At 53.6% G+C, this 16,476-nt stretch overlaps 1 protein-coding gene and 1 non-coding gene across 2 annotated transcripts; both read right to left on the bottom strand.

The window, feature by feature from the left end:
* Nucleotides 1–237: 237 nt before the first annotated feature.
* Nucleotides 238–6,600, bottom strand: HSPB7 (heat shock protein family B (small) member 7; the record flags this gene model as incomplete). The annotated part of the gene is made up of 3 exons (XM_029066750.1): nt 238–1,525; nt 5,041–5,174; nt 6,345–6,600. Coding segments are annotated over 3 exons (570 nt in total), but the record flags the coding sequence as incomplete, so codon positions are not given.
* Nucleotides 6,601–11,932: 5,332 nt separating this feature from the next.
* LOC114812319 lies at nt 11,933–12,070 on the bottom strand. The gene has a single exon (XR_003759975.1). It is a non-coding gene; the product is annotated as a small nucleolar RNA SNORA7 (small nucleolar RNA).
* Between the last annotated feature and the right edge of the window lie 4,406 nt (nt 12,071–16,476).

The following is a 16,476-nucleotide window of genomic DNA, read 5'->3' as shown; positions in this document are numbered from 1 at the left end:
GTTCTCTGCCCACCCCAGCTGCCTTTACTTCCCGAACCTTCAGGAGGAGAGGAGAGGGGATGAGGGGAATGATTGATTCATTCAGGTGAACTGGAGTCTGGGCGAGGGGCTGGTGGCAGTGGCTGGGGTTGGGGCTTTGAGTTAGGGCCCAGAATCCTTCTCCAAGACCCAATCAGCCGTCCCCACCAGGCCCCTTCCTCTCTGGCCAACCCCCAAACCAGCAGACTGCAGACGGCGGTGGTTACAAATAATTTATCAGGAAGCCACCAGAGAAATCCCATCTATATACAAACACAACTCCAGCTCCAGGCCCTTGTTCCTCTGGTCCTCCATGAGGACAGTTGACAGGGGGTGGGGGTAGGGGTTTGGGGAGGGGCACCCACTGGGTCAAGGGACTGCTACCATTTCCTCCGGGTCAGCTTGCAGGCCTCCTGCCCCTCTGATCGTACCGCTCCATGGGACACCATCCACAGCCCCACCATCCAAGCCTGGGGCAGCACGGGACTGGACTTCTATCCACATGGTCAAGACTCTGTCCTCGAGGCTCCGGCCTGGCCCAGGGCCTGTTTCTGGGCAACCAACCCCCCCGTTCCTCCCACACCCCGACCGCCCCATCTCTCCCTTTTCCTGTCCCCTCTCTCTCTACCCTGGGGACAGGTAGGGTCTCGCTCCTCTCCTGGGCCAAGGGCTTAGGACAGCGAAGTCTCCTCTGACCTCTCCCTTCATCTGTCACACCTCCCAACCCCCATGATGCTGCAGGGAATGGACAAACCAAATGCTCTGGTGACTTGATGGCAGTGTCTGGGCCACTGGTCTCCCTGTGCCTCTCCCCGCCTCCCCCCCGTACCCCTCCAACGCAGACTTCCAGCTCTGCTTTCACTCCTCGATGGACCAAACTCTCAAAACTCCCAATGGAAAGCAACCCTGGCCTGAGGACTTTCTTGCCATGACTGTGGCTTTCAGTTCCCTGGCTCCCTAGGGACAAAAATCAGCTTTAAGGTGTCTCCCCAGGCTAGAACTCAGCCTCGGCTCTGGGACAGGCTAGAGCCACACTGGCTCTAGAATGTGCTCCTGGGGACCTGGGCTGGAGGAGGGCAGAGGGAAACAGAGTAGCACTCAACTCCCCCTCCCCCTCCCAACTCCGGGCCCACCTCCCCAGCCTTCTGGGGTCCCCACCAAGGCTGCAGGAAGGTGGAGGGGGCCAGGAATTGAGGACTGGGGAGGAGCTGTTGGATCTGGAAGCCACAGTCAGAGGCTGGGAGGAGAAATATGGAGGCTTGGTTGACCCTGAGGAGGCTGTGAGGGTGGGGAGGGAGACCCCTGGGCTGGCCCAGTGAGGGACCTCTCAGATTTTGATCTCAGTCCGGAAGGTCTGCTGCACATGCTCTGGGTGCGGGTGGCGCCGGGCCCGGACGGTGAGGGTTCCGTCCTCACCCAGGGCTGAAGTCACCGATGTAGGGTCCACGTCTTCAGGAAGCTGGCACTTGTGAGTGAAAGTGTTCATGACTGTCCCATCTGTGGCCAGCTGGGTCAGGGAGAAATAGAGGAGAGGGTCAGATCAGCCTCCGCCACCTCCCTGTCCCGGGGCCCGGGTTGCCCTCCTTCCTGCCCCCAAGGGATCCCGCGTGGGGTTCAGCAGGGGCCAGAGAGAGGGAGAGACTCCCAGGGATCTGTGCCTACCCTGCACCTCTCTTCCCTGGGGACCCGGCTTGCTGCCCCAGCTACCCTGCCTTTGTGACCCAACCTCAGGCAGGATTTGTGACCCCTCCCCCAGCCAAGCCCCTCCCCATGTCGCACCCCACAGCCCCTCTGGCTTCCCCATTAACTGCTTCCTCCCACAATGGGAAGCCTGGATGTAAAAGGGAGGGGAGAGGGGTGGAGAAGCTCATTTCTGGAGGATCGCCCCCCCCCCCCCCCCCCCCCCCCATCTCCTCTCCAGAGCCAGAGCGCTGGGCAGGGAAGATCCAGACAGTCCCCAGAGCTGGGCCGCCCCTCCCTGTGGCCATGGGCCAGGACATACTGTTCCAGAGGTGGCAGGACAGTGTATGAGTCATGCCCTTCCGCCTGTCCACCCGCCCGCCGGCCCATAGGCAGCAGGACTGGCCCTCCAGTCTACAGCCCTCTGGAGGAACTACCCCCAACTGAGCAGTCCCACCCCTTCCCCTGACCCAGCAGCCACACCAGTACCCCCCGGCCCTGGCCCACCCTTCAACCCGCCCAGCCTGGGGAATGGAGCCCAGGGTCCTAGAGCCACAGAATCCATCTCTCAGCCTAGAGACGCTCACCCCAAGAGTGGTTCTTCCACCCCGGGCCCACCGGGCAGCAGAACAGAGCTCTCCTGACTGCATGCAACACTCAGAGAACCTTCGGATCTGCACCCAGAAATGGGCGCTGACCCATGTAGCCCTGCGATGCTCAGGAGCCAGGTGAGGGCAGGGACAGGGAGTGGGAGTTAGGGGAAACCTGTGGCCTGGGTGTGTGTTGGCAGCCGTACCTCCCTGAATGCACTCGATCTATCTGATCTTGGAAGCTAAGCGGGATCAAGCCTCATTTGTATTCGGATGGGAGACTGCCAGGGAATACCGGGTGCTGTAAAGCTTCTTCTAGATTGTAAACGCATCTTCTGGGCCGTCAGCTCATCCTCTACACTGAAAGCTCGGTGTGGGCAGGGAACGTGTCTACCAACTCTCTGACACTCTCTCAAGGACTTAGTACAGTGCTTTGCACACACGACTGATGGATGGATTGCTGAGGGGAGCCCAGCTGGGCAAGGACCCTGGCTGGAACCCCAGGAACCTGATTGGAGGCTGGGTTTGGCTCTGGGATGTCAGACTGGAGGCTCATCCCCTTCTCCTAAAGCCCCTGGGTTAGGGGTTTCCCTGGTCCTTTTCCCGGCTTGGGAGACTCACAAGATCTTACCCCAAATCAGGGGCCTGAGAAATAGCCCCGGGACCGCCGCCACCTCCCCGCTCCTGCTGATGTACCCCTACTTGGAGAAACAGCGTGGCTCAGTGGAAAGAGCACGGGCTTTGGAGTCAGGGCTCATGAGTTCAAATCCCAGCTCTGCCACTTGTCGGCTGTGTGACTGTGGGCAAGTCACTTAACTTCTCTGTGCCTCAGTTCCCTCATCTGTAAAATGGGGATTAAGACTGTGAGCCCCATGTGGGACAACCTGATTCCCCTATGTCTACCCCAGCGCTTAGAACAGTGCTCGGCACATAGTAAGCGCTTAACAAATACCAACATTATTATTATTATTATTATTACTTGCACCCAGTCTTGGATTTTGCCCAGCAAAATTTAAAGTTGCAGGGAGGTGAGGCACCCAGCAGTACTGAGGTAAAGCCTCAAACCCTATAATTGGAATAGTAATAATAATAATAGTAACATACTATTATTATATTATAATATCATTTATTAAGCATTTACTCTGTACCAATGTTCTAAGCGCTAAGGTAGATACAAGATAATTCAGGTTGGACGTAGTCTCTGTCCCACTCAGGGTTTATAGTCTAAGTAGGAGGGAGAACAGGCATTTAATTCCCATTTTGCAGATAAGTAAACTGAGGCCCAGAGAAGCGAAGTGAGTTGACCAAGGTTATACAGCAGGCAAGAGCAGAGTCTGAACTAGCTCAGGTCTGTGTTCTTTCCACTAGGCCACGCTGCTGTCACAGGGAACTGGTCATCTTCAGTTTGTGGGGGTCGGGGGACATGCTCTCCCCACCCACACCCCTTGAAATCACCGAGGAGACATCAGAGAGAGCCGCTTCCCAATTCCCCTGCCTCCAGGATGCTTCCAGGAGATGGGAAAAACAGAGAAGGGAGGATGAGGGGCTAACACTGGAGTGATCTAGAGGCTATCCCCTTCCTGGGGTGGGAAGATCAGAAGGTCATCTAAGGGGCTGCATCCAGGAGTCCTTCTTTACAGGGGCAGGGCAACTGGACCAGTCTAAGATAAGGGAGAGGCAGAACCTGCCAGATTGTCAGAAGGGGGGAGAAGTGGGAAAATGGGAAGCAGTTTGACTTAGTGGAAAGAGTACAGGCCTAGGACCTGGGTTCTAATCTCAGCTTTGCTACTTGCCTGCTTTGTGACCTTGGGCAAATCACTTCACTTTTCTGGGCCTCAGTTCCCTCATCTGTAAAATGGGCATTAAAGGACTGTTCTCTCTTCTACTTAGACTTGGAGTCCCACATGGGACAGGGACTATCTGTCCTTATTACCCTGTATCTACCTCAGGCCTTAATATAGTACTAGATGTATAGTCAACACTAAACAAATACCATAAAAAAACAAAACAAACCAAAAAAAAAAAACCTTCTCCCTCTACACTCTCGTCCAGTTGTGTCTCCCATTCCCTTCCTCCTCTCTCTTCATCTTCCTCCCCCAGGTTCGCCTCCCCTTCTCTCCCTCCCTTCCGCTTCTCTCTTTCTCTCACTTCCCCCACTTCTCTTTTCCTCTCTGTCCCATCTTCTTCATCCTAGGAAGGAGGAGTCTCCAGAAAGGGGAGAAGGGAAGTCAATACAGGAAATCACACTAGGAATTTAACAATAATAATAATGACAGTATTGGTTAAGCACTATTCTATTCTATTCTTACTATTCTAAGCACTGTTCTATGCGGTGAGTTAGATACATGCTAATCAGACACAATCCCTATCCCACATGGGGTTTACAGTCTTAATCCCCATTTTACACATTAGGCATTTGAGGCCCAGATAAGTGAAGTGACTTGCCCATGGTCACACAATAGACAAGCGGTGAAGCCGGGATTAGAACTCAAGTCCTTCTGGTTCCCGGACCCGAGCTCTATCCACTAGACCAGGCTGGTTGGGGTGATGAGGAGGGCAAGCCAAATGAGGGTGGCAAAAGAGGTGAGTCTGGGTAGGAAGGATAGGGCTGGAGTCTGCTGACAGTGACTCAGGCTCAGGGAGGGAGGGCCACAGGGGCAGAGGTCGAGGGGTCGTAGGTGCAGGGGACCCCCTAGACCTTGGGGGCAGCAGAGCTGGAGGGTCCTGAGGAAAGCAGCCGGAGGGCACTCACCTTCTCAGCTCGCACTTCGATCTGGTTGTTGGAGGTGGTGACGATGATGTCCTCGGGGGAGAAGTCACTCACGTCAACTGCAAACTGATAGGTGTCACCCAGGGTCTTGATGTTGCCAGTGTTCCCAGTTCGGGCTACGGGGGAGGAGGCAGAGTGAGGAGGGCGTGGGGTCCTGGGACTCATGCCCCCTTCCCAGGACAGGGTCCCCGGCATCCACCACTCCCTGTCCCGCAGCCCCTGGCCTCCCTGGCTCCCTTGGCCCCGCCTAACCCCTTTGCCCCATACCTTCCCCCGGTTCCCTCAGCCCCCCAATCTGGCTCAACCACTGACTCTCTCCTCTGCCCGGTTGGCCCATGGCTGCTCTGGCTCCTCCGTTTTCCCACACCTCATTCCCTGCCTCCACCCTGGCCTGCAGGGTCTGCAAGCCTCTGCGCTTTCTTGTCCATCTGTGGGAGAGACCAGATGCCCCTCCAAGCTTTCTCCTCCTGCTTCTCCTCCTCCTCCTCTTCCTCCATCTGCACCACCCACATCCTCAGGCCTGGGACCAGCCGAGACACCCAGGACTGCCCGCTTCCAATCTTTCGGCCTCAGCCAACTTGGTCCTCCTCAAGAGCCCAGCAGCCGGAGAAAGCCTGCCCTTTCCCTGTGTGCAGCTGGCACGCCTGCCCACCCCTCCCTGGGTGCCTCCGGCTGGCTGAATCCAGCTCTGCAGTTCAGAGACACCCTCCAACCTCTTGTCCCTCTTGCCTTTTGCCTCTTGCTCCTCCTAATTCCTGCCCCTCTCCCTCCTGCCTCTCCTACCTCCTGCCCCTCCCACCTCCTTCCTCTCCCACCTCCTGCCCCTCGAGTCTTCTGCCCCTTTGACTTTCTGCCCCTCCACCTCCTACCTCTCCTAATAATAATAATAATAATGATGGTATTTGTTAAGTGCTTACTATGTGCTAGGCACCGTACTAAGCACTGGGGTGGATACAAGCAAACTGAGTTGGATACAGTCCCTTGTCCCACATGGGGCTCCAGTCTCAATCCCCATTTTACAGATGAGGGAACTGAGGCACGGAGAAATGAAGTGCCTTGCCCAAGGTCACTTCTGTTCCTCCCATCTCCTTCCTCTCCCACCTCCTGCCGCTCGAGTCTTCTGCCCCTCTCTGCTCCTCTCACCTCCTGCCCACCCAGCTTTCTGCCCCTCCTGTCTCCTGCCTCTCCCACCTCCTGCCTCTCTCGCTTCCTGCCCCTCCCCCCTTGAGCCCCTCCAGCCTCCTGCTCGGGTGGCAGAGCTGGGTCCCTCGTCACCCCTCACTTGCCTGGGAAGCCCAGGGGCTCAGTCCGTGGCCTCATGAAGTTGCCAAATTCCTCGGAGAACATGCTCAGGGCCTTCTCCATTGGCAGGTTGCGAGCAGGGCTGCAGGAAGCTGAGGCAGTGGAGGCCAAGAAGGAGCTCTGGTAAAAACTGAGCTCTGTTCTGAAGGAAGACGAGGAGGAAGAGGAGGAAGAGAAAGAAGAGGAAGAGGAGGAGGAGGAAGAGGAGGAAAAGGAACAGGAAAAGGAGGAGAAGGAGGAGGAGGAGGAGGAGGAGGAGGAGGAGGAGGAGGAGGAGGAGGAGGAGGAGGAGGAGGAAAAGGAGGAAGAGGAAGATCTCAGGCTGGTCGACGAGCACTGGAGGCTTCTAGGGGCTGGTTGGGGGTGGGCCGGGAGAGTGAGACTGGCTGGGGCCTGTCCGAATGGCTGGCGGGCCGGCGGGCCAGCGGACAAGCGGGCGGGCAGGCAGGAAGCAGAAGGAAGGTGCCGGGCCCCCCAGCCTTGGCTGCTTTATAAAGCTCCCGCCTGCCCTGGGCAGTTGGCCAAACCCCCTTGTAGACCAGGCTAAATTTAGGCCCCCTCCCTTGGGTAGTAGGTGGGGGATAGATACAGGGAATAGGCAGACAGGCGGGAGGGAAGGCGGGAGGGAGGGAGGGAGGGAGGTGGAAAGTTTTCCCTCTGAGATGTTGCTCCTGACACTCCAAACAAACGCTGGAAAAGCAGGCCCTTTGCTGCCAGCCACATTCCAGCTGGAACTGAGCTGATAAAATCCAGGAGAAGGCTGGGGGAAGAGGGGGAGGGAAAAGGTAGGTGGGAGACTGGGTGGGGGAGAGAGAGGGCTAGGGAAGGGGGATGGGAAGAGAGGCATGGAGAGAGGGGATGGGAAAGAGGGGGAGGGGGAGAGATGGGGCTGAGGGAGAAGGGATCAGGGATTCAGGAGGGATGGAGGAAGAGGTACCCAGGGTGGGGCTGAATGGAAAGAGAGTGTTCGGGGTCAGGGCAGATGGGGTGGGGGTCCAGGAGAGCTGGAGGGTGGGATGCCCAGGGGTGGGAATGGAGGGAGAGAAGAGGGTTGAGGGGGCAGGGTCAGTGGGTATGGGAGATCCTCACTGTGGAGAGGAGCCTCTCTAAAGTCTCCCAGGGTATCTGGGGGGCAGGGGAGAAGGTTTTCTGACTCCATGTCACCAAAATCTGGAGGGCAGAAGCAGAAAGTCTATGTCTGCCAGCTTTCCCTTCCCACTTTCCATCCTGGCCACCTTCCGAATGGTGAGTTGGCCCGACACTTGATGGTGCAAGAGGATGTCTCCTCTCTCAGTTGTGGTCCCGACAGCCCCTCCTTCCTCAGCCTGGGCTGACCTTGACACTGGGAGTGAAGAGTCAAGGTCACTGGCCATCCTCTCTGGCCCTGCTCATCGCTGCTATTATGCACACAAGAGTCTCCTCCCTTGGTGGCCTTCTGCCTCAGCCCAGCAGGTATATAATTCTGAGCCTTCTCAGACCTGGGAGTCCCAGCCCCCTCCCTTCACTCACACCCCCTTCCTCTACTTCCCTTCCTTCCCTCCACCCCACCCCCCCCCCCACTCCCACTCCATCCCTCTTTTCCCACTCTCTGCCTTCACTCCCACCTCCTCCTTCTACTCCCTCGAGCCAGGGTGAGGACTTTCTGATGCCCAACCTGGACCTCCTGCAGTTGCCAGTCCCCTCATCCTGCTCTCCCCGCAGCCAACTAGAGAGCCAGCCCTGCTTGTTGCCAGCCGCCTTATCTTGCTCTCCCCACACCAACCAGGGAGCCAGTCCTGCTTGGTGACAGTCCCATCTCTCAGGGAGCCCCCAGAGGCTGGGCTGGGGCAAAGGGACAGAATGTGCCTCTGACTTGGGGCCAGCCCTGCCAGGATGACAGGAGAATACCTCTCACTTCTTTCCCCTCTCCCCATCAGTCTCTCCTCCCTCCCTCTCCCCTCCTCCTCTCCCTCCCTCTCTCCTTCTCTCTCTCTCTTTGTCCTCTCACGTTTTGTATCTGGGGACAGGGAAGATGGTCTTCCAGTCTAGGAAGGGTTTGGAGATAACTGCCAGCTGGTCTCCCTGATTGATTGCTAGATGCATTGGCTAGAGTGGAAACGCCACAGGGGAAAGGAACATGTCTTGTTATTATTATTATTGTGGTATTTGTTAAGAGCTTACTATGTGCCAGACACTGTACTAAGCTCTGGGTGCATACAGGCAAATCAGGTTGGACACAATCTCTGTCCCTCATGGGGCTCACAGTCTCTTCTTCCTGTCAAACCTTTCCAAGCACTCCTTACCATGCGTCGCACCCGCCATGGATGTTCAGCAAATACCCCACTACTAACTAACCATCGCCTGAGAGAGTTGGGGGTCATATGGATGAGAAAGAGGCTCCTGAAGCAAAGGGGGTTCATAATTGGCCAGACCCCTTTCTACTAATCTCTTTTTAAAAAAATGGTATTTGTTAATCACCCACTATCGTCAGGAATGTTTATTGAGTGTTTACTATCAATCAATCAATCATATTTATTGAGCACTTACTGAATACAGAGCTCTGTACTATGCAGGTGGAAAAGTACAATATAACAATATAACAGACACATTCCCTGCCTACAGTGAGCTTATATTCTATTTGCAGAGCACTGCACTAAGCACTTGGGAGAGTACAACAGAATTGGCATACACATTCCCTACACATAATGAGTTTACGCTCTAGAGAGGGATACAGACATTAACATAACTAGATACTATGTGCCAGGTGCTGAACTAAATCCTGGTGTAGATAGAAAATCATCAGGTTAGACAGAGTCCCTGTCCCACATTCTTAATCTCCATCTTGCTGATGAGATAGCTGAGGCTCAGAGAAGTTAAGTGATTTGCCCAAAGTCACACAGCAGACAGGTGATGGGGCCCACTTTCTGTCTCCCAAGCCTGTGTTCTTTCCACTGGGCCATGATGTGTCTCCTTTTTGGGAGATCTTTGAATATAGCCACTTGTTCTCCTTGGGGGCAGAGGGATGAACAAGATAACCACTTGAGGCCCTCTCCAGCCCAAGGGTTCCAGGAGTCCTCACTGTGGAAAGTGGCTTGCTCTCCCAGCCCTGCAAGGCCTTATTAAGGGCCCAACTCCTCCAAGAGGCTTTTCCAGATTAAGCCCCACTTTTCCTCATCTCCCACTCCCTTCTGCATCGCCCTGACTTGCTCCCTTTGCTCTCCCCCTTCCCCCAGCCCCACAGCACTTATGTATAGATCTGTAGTTTCATTTATTTGTTTTGATGACTGTCTCCCCCTGTCAAGACTGTGAGCTCACTGTGGGCAAGGAATGTCACGTTTATTGTTATATTGTACTTTCCCAAGTGCTTAGTACAGTGCTCTGCACACAGCAAGTGCTTAATAAATACTATTGAATTGAACTGAATTGGAGAATTGGGCCCCCCTGGGGCTCGGGGATATTCTGGCAGGAGGTTGGGGCCCAGTAGCAGCAATGAGGGGCAGGGGGTGGGGTCAGCATGCACTCTGAGGGCAGAACCTTGGCATGTCCAGTTCAGCCATGCAGGGACCTCAAGTGGACAGTCCTTGACAACAGGGGTCATGTCACAGACACCCACCCAGACCCCCAGACCCCTGAATCAACACCCATCCCAGGATCCCTGGTCCTGCCTGCTGAAGGAATGTAGGAAGATGGGGAGGGCACTATCATCTGGGGAGAGAAGGAGAGAAGGGGAGGAGAGGAAGAAAGGAGGATGGGAGAAAGGAAGAAGGAGAGCAGGGGAGCAGGGGAGTAGGGGAGGGTCCCTTCTCTGCTTGTCGCAGCTGCAGAGCAAGCAAGCTAAAATGAGGCTTCTAAGGTTGGTCTTCTAAAACTGAGTAGGGGGCTGGGTGGAGGCAGGGTGGGGCTGGGGCTGGGTGCAGGGTAGCTATTAAGACTCCAAGCCTTGAGTTCCTCCAAATTCCCAGACCTCTTCCTTTCCTCCCCAACTCTGTTCCTTCCTCAGGCCAAAAAGACTGCTCGACCCTGAATCAGAGTAGCTACTGGAAGGAAAAGGGAGGAGCTGCGGAAAAGCAGGGGTGAGGGGAATCTGGAGGCAGGTAGGGGTAATGGGAATTGCTGGGGAAAAGCAGGGGTGAGAGGAGGAGCTGGGGAAAAACAGGGATGAGGGGAAGTGCTGCAGCAAGTAATAATAATAATAATAATAATGATGATGATGGCATTCATTAAGTGCTTACGGTGTGCTAAGCACTGTTCTAAGCACTGGGGGAGATGCAAGGTAATCAGGTTGTCTCCACATGGGGCTCACAGTCTTAATCCCCATTTTACAGATGAGGTAACTGAGGCACAGAGAAGTTAAGTGATTTGCCCAAAGTCATGCAGCTGACAAGTGATGGAGCCAGGATTAGAACCCATGACCACTGACTCCCAGACCTGTGCTCTTTCCACTGAGCCATGTAGATAGGGGTGAGGGGAGAAACTGCAGCAAGCCAGGGTGAGGAGAGGAGTTGGTCAGGAGGCAGAGGGGAGGGGAGGGGCGAGGGCAGCTCGGGAGAGGGATGCCAGCAGGGAAACAGGAGCAGGGCATCTAAATGCAGACCCGCCGTCATGGTGGTGAGGCCCTGAGTCACTGTTCCTGCCTGGTTGCTCACGTTACCCGGACTGGACCCTCTTCCCCTCCCCTTCCCTGCTAGACCTCTCCCTTTCCCAGCTCCCAGCACCATTCCCTCAACCCCTCAGGCTCCCCTACTACCTAATAGCCTCTCACACACAAAGGGTCCCAAGTGACCAGTAAGCTCACCCCAGTGCTGCCCCAAGCAGGCCTGCCCTCAGTGAGCCCAGACAGGTGGCCCATACTGCCCCATGCCTGAAAAATAATCCTAGTACCCTAGACTGGAAGAGCTCTCAAGAGGTCATCTGGTTCAGCCTTCTGCCTTTGGACAGGTGACCCCTCATCACCCTGCTGGGGTAGGGAGGGAGCTGGGTCTGTCAGATCTTTGGGTGGAAACCCTAGGTGGGGATTTGTGAGGGCAAGACTGGCCCCTTTCACACACACACACCCCTCTGGTCTTGGTCACAGTCTGATGTCCAAGCAGCACATGCCCAACACAAAGACCTGGAGAGGGCAAAGCTGGGAAGGAGACCAGCTTCTCCACTCACAGCAGCGGTCACCTCCCCTTGAGAGTTTCTCTCAGTCACCCGGATAAAAAGGTTCTCATAGTAATGGAATGTATTAACTGCTTACTGTGTGCAGAGCACCGTACTAAGCTTTGGTAAAGACTTCACAGGTGAGAGTTTGACACGGTCCCCAGTCCTCTAGGAGCTCTTTCAATCTAAATATGAAGTAGGAAAGGTTTTGAAGACAGACAGAATTGTCTTGTCTTAAGCTGTTGAGTCATTTCCAACCCATAACGACTCCTTGGCACATCTCTTTCAGAAAACCCCACCTCTATCTATAATTGTTCTGGTAGTGGATCCAGAGAGTTTTCTTGGTAAAAATATGGAAGTTGTTTCCCATTACCTTCTTCTGAGCAGTCACCTTGAGTCTCCGCCCTTGCCTCTCTCCCATACTGCTGCTGCCCAGCCCAGGTGAGTTTTGACTTGTAGCAGATTGCCTTCCACTCGCTAGCCACTGCCCAAGCTAGGAATGGAATGGGAATGCCTCTGCTTGACTCTCCCTCCCGTAGCTGAGACTGGTAGAATACCGGAAACTCTCCAGGCGTAATCCTGAGAGAGGCCAGACAAAATAGGGAAGATGAAACAATACCGATTCAAAGCAAAGTCCTCAGTGGGCTTCTGTTAAGGGGACCTTCAGAGGGCCTCAGGAGGGTGGCCCTGAGTCCTGTCCCGTCCCCAACTGGCCACTGGGTGCAGAGGCCACAAGCACAAGATGGCAGCTGAAGGAGTCACCCCTCCCTGTTGCCGGCAGCTTTGGCCAAGCTCTCTGCCAAGAAGTTCCCTTACTAGCTTGATTCCCTCCTGCTGCTGACCCCACTTTGGGCAGGACTTTTGTTTGATTTATGGTATTTGTTATGCTCTTATGTCAAACACTGTTCTAATCACTGGGGTAGGTACAAGTTACTTAGGTCAGGCACAGTCCTTGTCCCACGTGGGGCTCACAGTCTGAGTAGGAGGGAGAACACGTTTTAAGCCCCATTTTGTAGTTGAGGAAACTGAGGCACAGAGAAGTTAAGTGACTTGGCCAAGATTGCACAGCAAGCAATTGGCAGAGCTGGAATTAGAACCCAGGTCCTTCTGACTCCCAGGCCCATGCTCTAGCCACTAAGCCATGCTGCTTCTCCTTGGCCTCACTGCTCTGGGATCAGGTTTCTCCTCCCTCCCTGTCCCTCTCTTTGGCAAATGCTCGCGGGCTTCTGGCCTGCTGGATGGCAGTGGCTGGGGGTAGTTTGGAAAGGGAAGGATCCCTGGGTTGGGAGAAAAGAGTCCTAGGGGGCCGACATTCCCCTGAGTGAATATAGAGCGGCTGCCGGACCCAGGCAGGGCTCTCAGGCTCAGGGCCGTCCCTGGTGCCGCCATTCGGCAGGCCGGGCAGGGCCCGGGCAGTAACCCGATCGCCCCCACACTCCGTGTCAGTCTCCACACTGTCCAGAGGAGCGGCCTGCAGCCTGGAACTGGGGATCTCAAGAGCGGGAATCACCAACAGCCAGAGGTACTGGGAAACGCCCCGGGATCTTGTTACTGTACACAGAGCCAGGTCAGGGCGGCCTGGGCCAGGGGAGGCTGGGAGCCCCTGGGGCCTGGGTCTTGTCGGGGCCTGAGCCAGGGAGACGGAAGGACTGAAAGAGGAAGGGCAGTTGGGGGAGAAGGAGCTAAGGTCTATGACCTTCTAAACCACTCTGACAAGTAACAATAAAAACAATAATAACAGCAGCAATAATAATAGTAATGATGATGGTATTGATGAAGTGCTTACCATGTGTCAATCAATCAATCAATTTTTTTTATTGAGTGCTTACTGTGTACAGAGCACTGTACTAAGCTCTTGGCAGAGTGCAATATAGCAGAGTTGAAAGACGTGTTCCCTGACCACAAGGAGATTACAGTCTAGAGGGGACTGTGCTAAGTGCTGTGGTAGATACAAGATAGATTGGACACAGTCTCTGTCCCACTTGAGGCTCACAGCCTAAGAGGAAGAAAAAACAGGCATATATGCCCATATTTCAAATGAGGAAACTGAGGCATAAAAGAGAATATGACTTGCTTAATCCTCTAGACTGTAAGCTCTTTATGGGCAGGGAAAGTATCCACTGATTCTGTCGTATTGTACTCTCCCAAGTGCTTAGTACAGTGCTCTGCACATAGTAGGTGTTCAATAAATACCATCGACTGAATGATTGATTTCTCAAGGTCACAAAGCAAGCTCGAGGCCAAGCCAGGGCTAGAACCCAGGTCACCTGACTCTCACTGCTGTGCTCTTTCCACTAGACCACACTGCTTTCTCACAGTCCTCCAAAAAAAACATCTCCTCCAGCAAACCTTCGCCAATTAACTCCCCGTTCCGTCCCCCGAATAAACCCAACAGCCAGCCTGGCAGTGAACTCACCTATCCCCATCCTCAGAACTAAGATTTATCCATTTATTCAATTTTACATTATTTCTCCTGAATACACTATCTGTCAATATATTTGTGTCTGCTTCCCCTGCAAGCAGGTAGGCTACTTGTGAACAGGTAACTTGTGTCACTTCTTGGTTTTGAATAATAATGATGGCATTCAGTAAGCACTTACCATGTGTCAGACACATAGTAAGTCTGGGATAGATGCAAACTAATCAGGGACACAGTCCCTGCCCAACATGGGGCTCACTGTCTTAATCCCCATTTTACAGTTGAGGTAACTGAGGTTCAGAGAAGTGAAGTGACTTTCCCAAGCCCTGCAGGCAAGCAGCGGAGCTGGGATTAGAACACAGGTCACTAAGCCAGTTGAACTTCCCAAGTGTTTACTACAGTGTACTGTGGTAAAAGGGAATTCAAGTACCTCTGCTATTTCTATGGGATAGTGGTCAGGGGAGGCCAATATGTGGATAGTTCTTCCTCCTGGGCTAAGGTTTGGGGGTGGCTATGCTTGACTACTGGACTGTATGCTCTCTGAGGGCAGGGACTGTTTCTACCAACTCTTGTACTCTCCCAAGTGCTTACTACAGTGGTCTGCACGTGGTAAGCGCTGAATAAATACCGCTGATTGGTTGAGGCTGGTGAGATGCTCTTTGCCAGGCTATCTACAGACCTAGGATTTTTTGTGGGTTTAGACCCTGGTGGTCCTGGAGGGGTAGGCAAGTAGCATGGTCTATTTGGGACCACCATTCATTCATTTGATTCATTCAATCATATTTATTGAGTGCTTACTGTGTGCAGAGCCCTGTACTAAGCACTTGGGAGAGTACAATACAACAGTAAACAGACACATTCCCTGGCTACAATGAGATTACAGTCTAGAGGGGGCCACGAATCCCAGCAATGTGTCCAACTACAAAGGGTAATAATAATAATAATAATGTTGGTATTTGTCGAGTGCTTACTATGTGCCAAGCACCGTTCTAAGCGCTGGGATAGATACAAGGTTATTAGGTTGTCCCACTTGGGGCTCAGAGTCTTGAGCCCCATTTTACAGATGAGGTAATTGAGGCACAGAGAAGGTAAGTGACTTGCCCAATGTCACACAACTGACAAGTGGCAGAGCCGGGATTAGAACCCACGACCTCTGACTCCCAAGCCCATGCTCTTTCCACCGAGCCACGCTCATACAGGACTGGGAGTTAAGACCTGGGTTCTAATCCCCCACACTGCCAGCTTGACCGCTGTGTAGCTTTGGATAAGTCACTTAACTTATTTGGGCCTCAATTTCCTCATCTGTCTCTTGTCTTTTGCTGTCTAGTCATTTCCGACCCATAGTGACTCCATGGACACATCTCTCCCAGAACGCCCCACCTCCGTCTGCAATCATTCTGGGAGTGTATCCATAGAGTTTTCTCGGTAAAATTCTGAAAGTGGTTTACCATTGTCTTCTTCCACACAGTTAACTGACCTTGACTCTCTCTCATGCTGCTGCTGCCCAGCACAGGGGAGTCTTGACTTGTAGCAGATTTGCTAGCCACCACCCAAGCTAAGAATGGAATGGATATGCCTCTGTTTGACTTTCCCTCCTATAGCAGAGACTGGTAGAGTACTAGAAAAACTTCAGGTGTGATCCTGAAAGGGAGTCTCATCTGTAAAATGAGGATTAAATATCTGTTCTCCCTTCCCCTCAGACTGGGAACCCCATGAGGGACAGGAACAGTATCAGATCTAATTGAATTGTACCTATTTCAGGACTCAGCACAGTGCTTGGCTCCGTGGCTCAGTGGAAAGAGCACAGGCTTGGGAGTCAGAGGTCATGGGTTTGAATCCCTGCTCTGTCACTTGTCAGCTGTGTGACTGTGGGCAAGTCACTTAACTTCTCTGTGCCTCAGTTACCTCATCTGTAAAATGGGCATTAAGATTGTGAGCCTCACGTGGGACAACCTGATGACCCTGTATCTACCCCAATGCTTAAAACAGTGCTCTGCAAATAGTAAGCGCTTAACCAATACCGACATTATTATTAACTCCCAGCTCCCTACACCAAATGAACCCAACAGTCACCCTGACACTGACCTGACATCCCCATCCTCAGTTCTTTGGTATAACACCACTGTTATTATTATAATTTATCACTCTGTCCCTCCAAGGGCCCCCTAGAAGCAGACAGGACAGTGGAATCGAGGAGGGGGCAAATCTGGACCTTCTCAGAGCTTCAAGTCAGGCAGGACTGATCCTAGTGCAGAGATAGGTAGGAAGTGGGTAAGAAGTCTGGCATTGCAGAGCTGCCCCTGCAGGTTAATGGCACCTCCCACCTATTCCTTTCCTTCTTTAAATGCGGAGCTACCCAGAGCTAGGGGGATGGACTAAATGGCCTCCCCAGAGTCCACTCTGAAGATTCCATGGTCCTTTGCTCTTCCCAAGGACCAGAGGTCATCCCTGCTCCCTGCCCTGAGCCCTGGAGAATTAAGCCAGTTGTCTTCTCTCTGGGCCTGGGCCTGGCCTCTCCCCCTTAGCATTTGTGGCCCCAAGAACCAGGATCTGGGCTAACTGCATGTCCTCAGTGG

Source organism: Ornithorhynchus anatinus, chromosome 5 (assembly GCF_004115215.2).
Source record: "Ornithorhynchus anatinus isolate Pmale09 chromosome 5, mOrnAna1.pri.v4, whole genome shotgun sequence".
Lineage (NCBI taxonomy): Eukaryota > Metazoa > Chordata > Mammalia > Monotremata > Ornithorhynchidae > Ornithorhynchus > Ornithorhynchus anatinus.
Note: the sequence above shows the minus strand (reverse complement) of the source record. Positions and strands in the feature narration are given on the sequence as shown.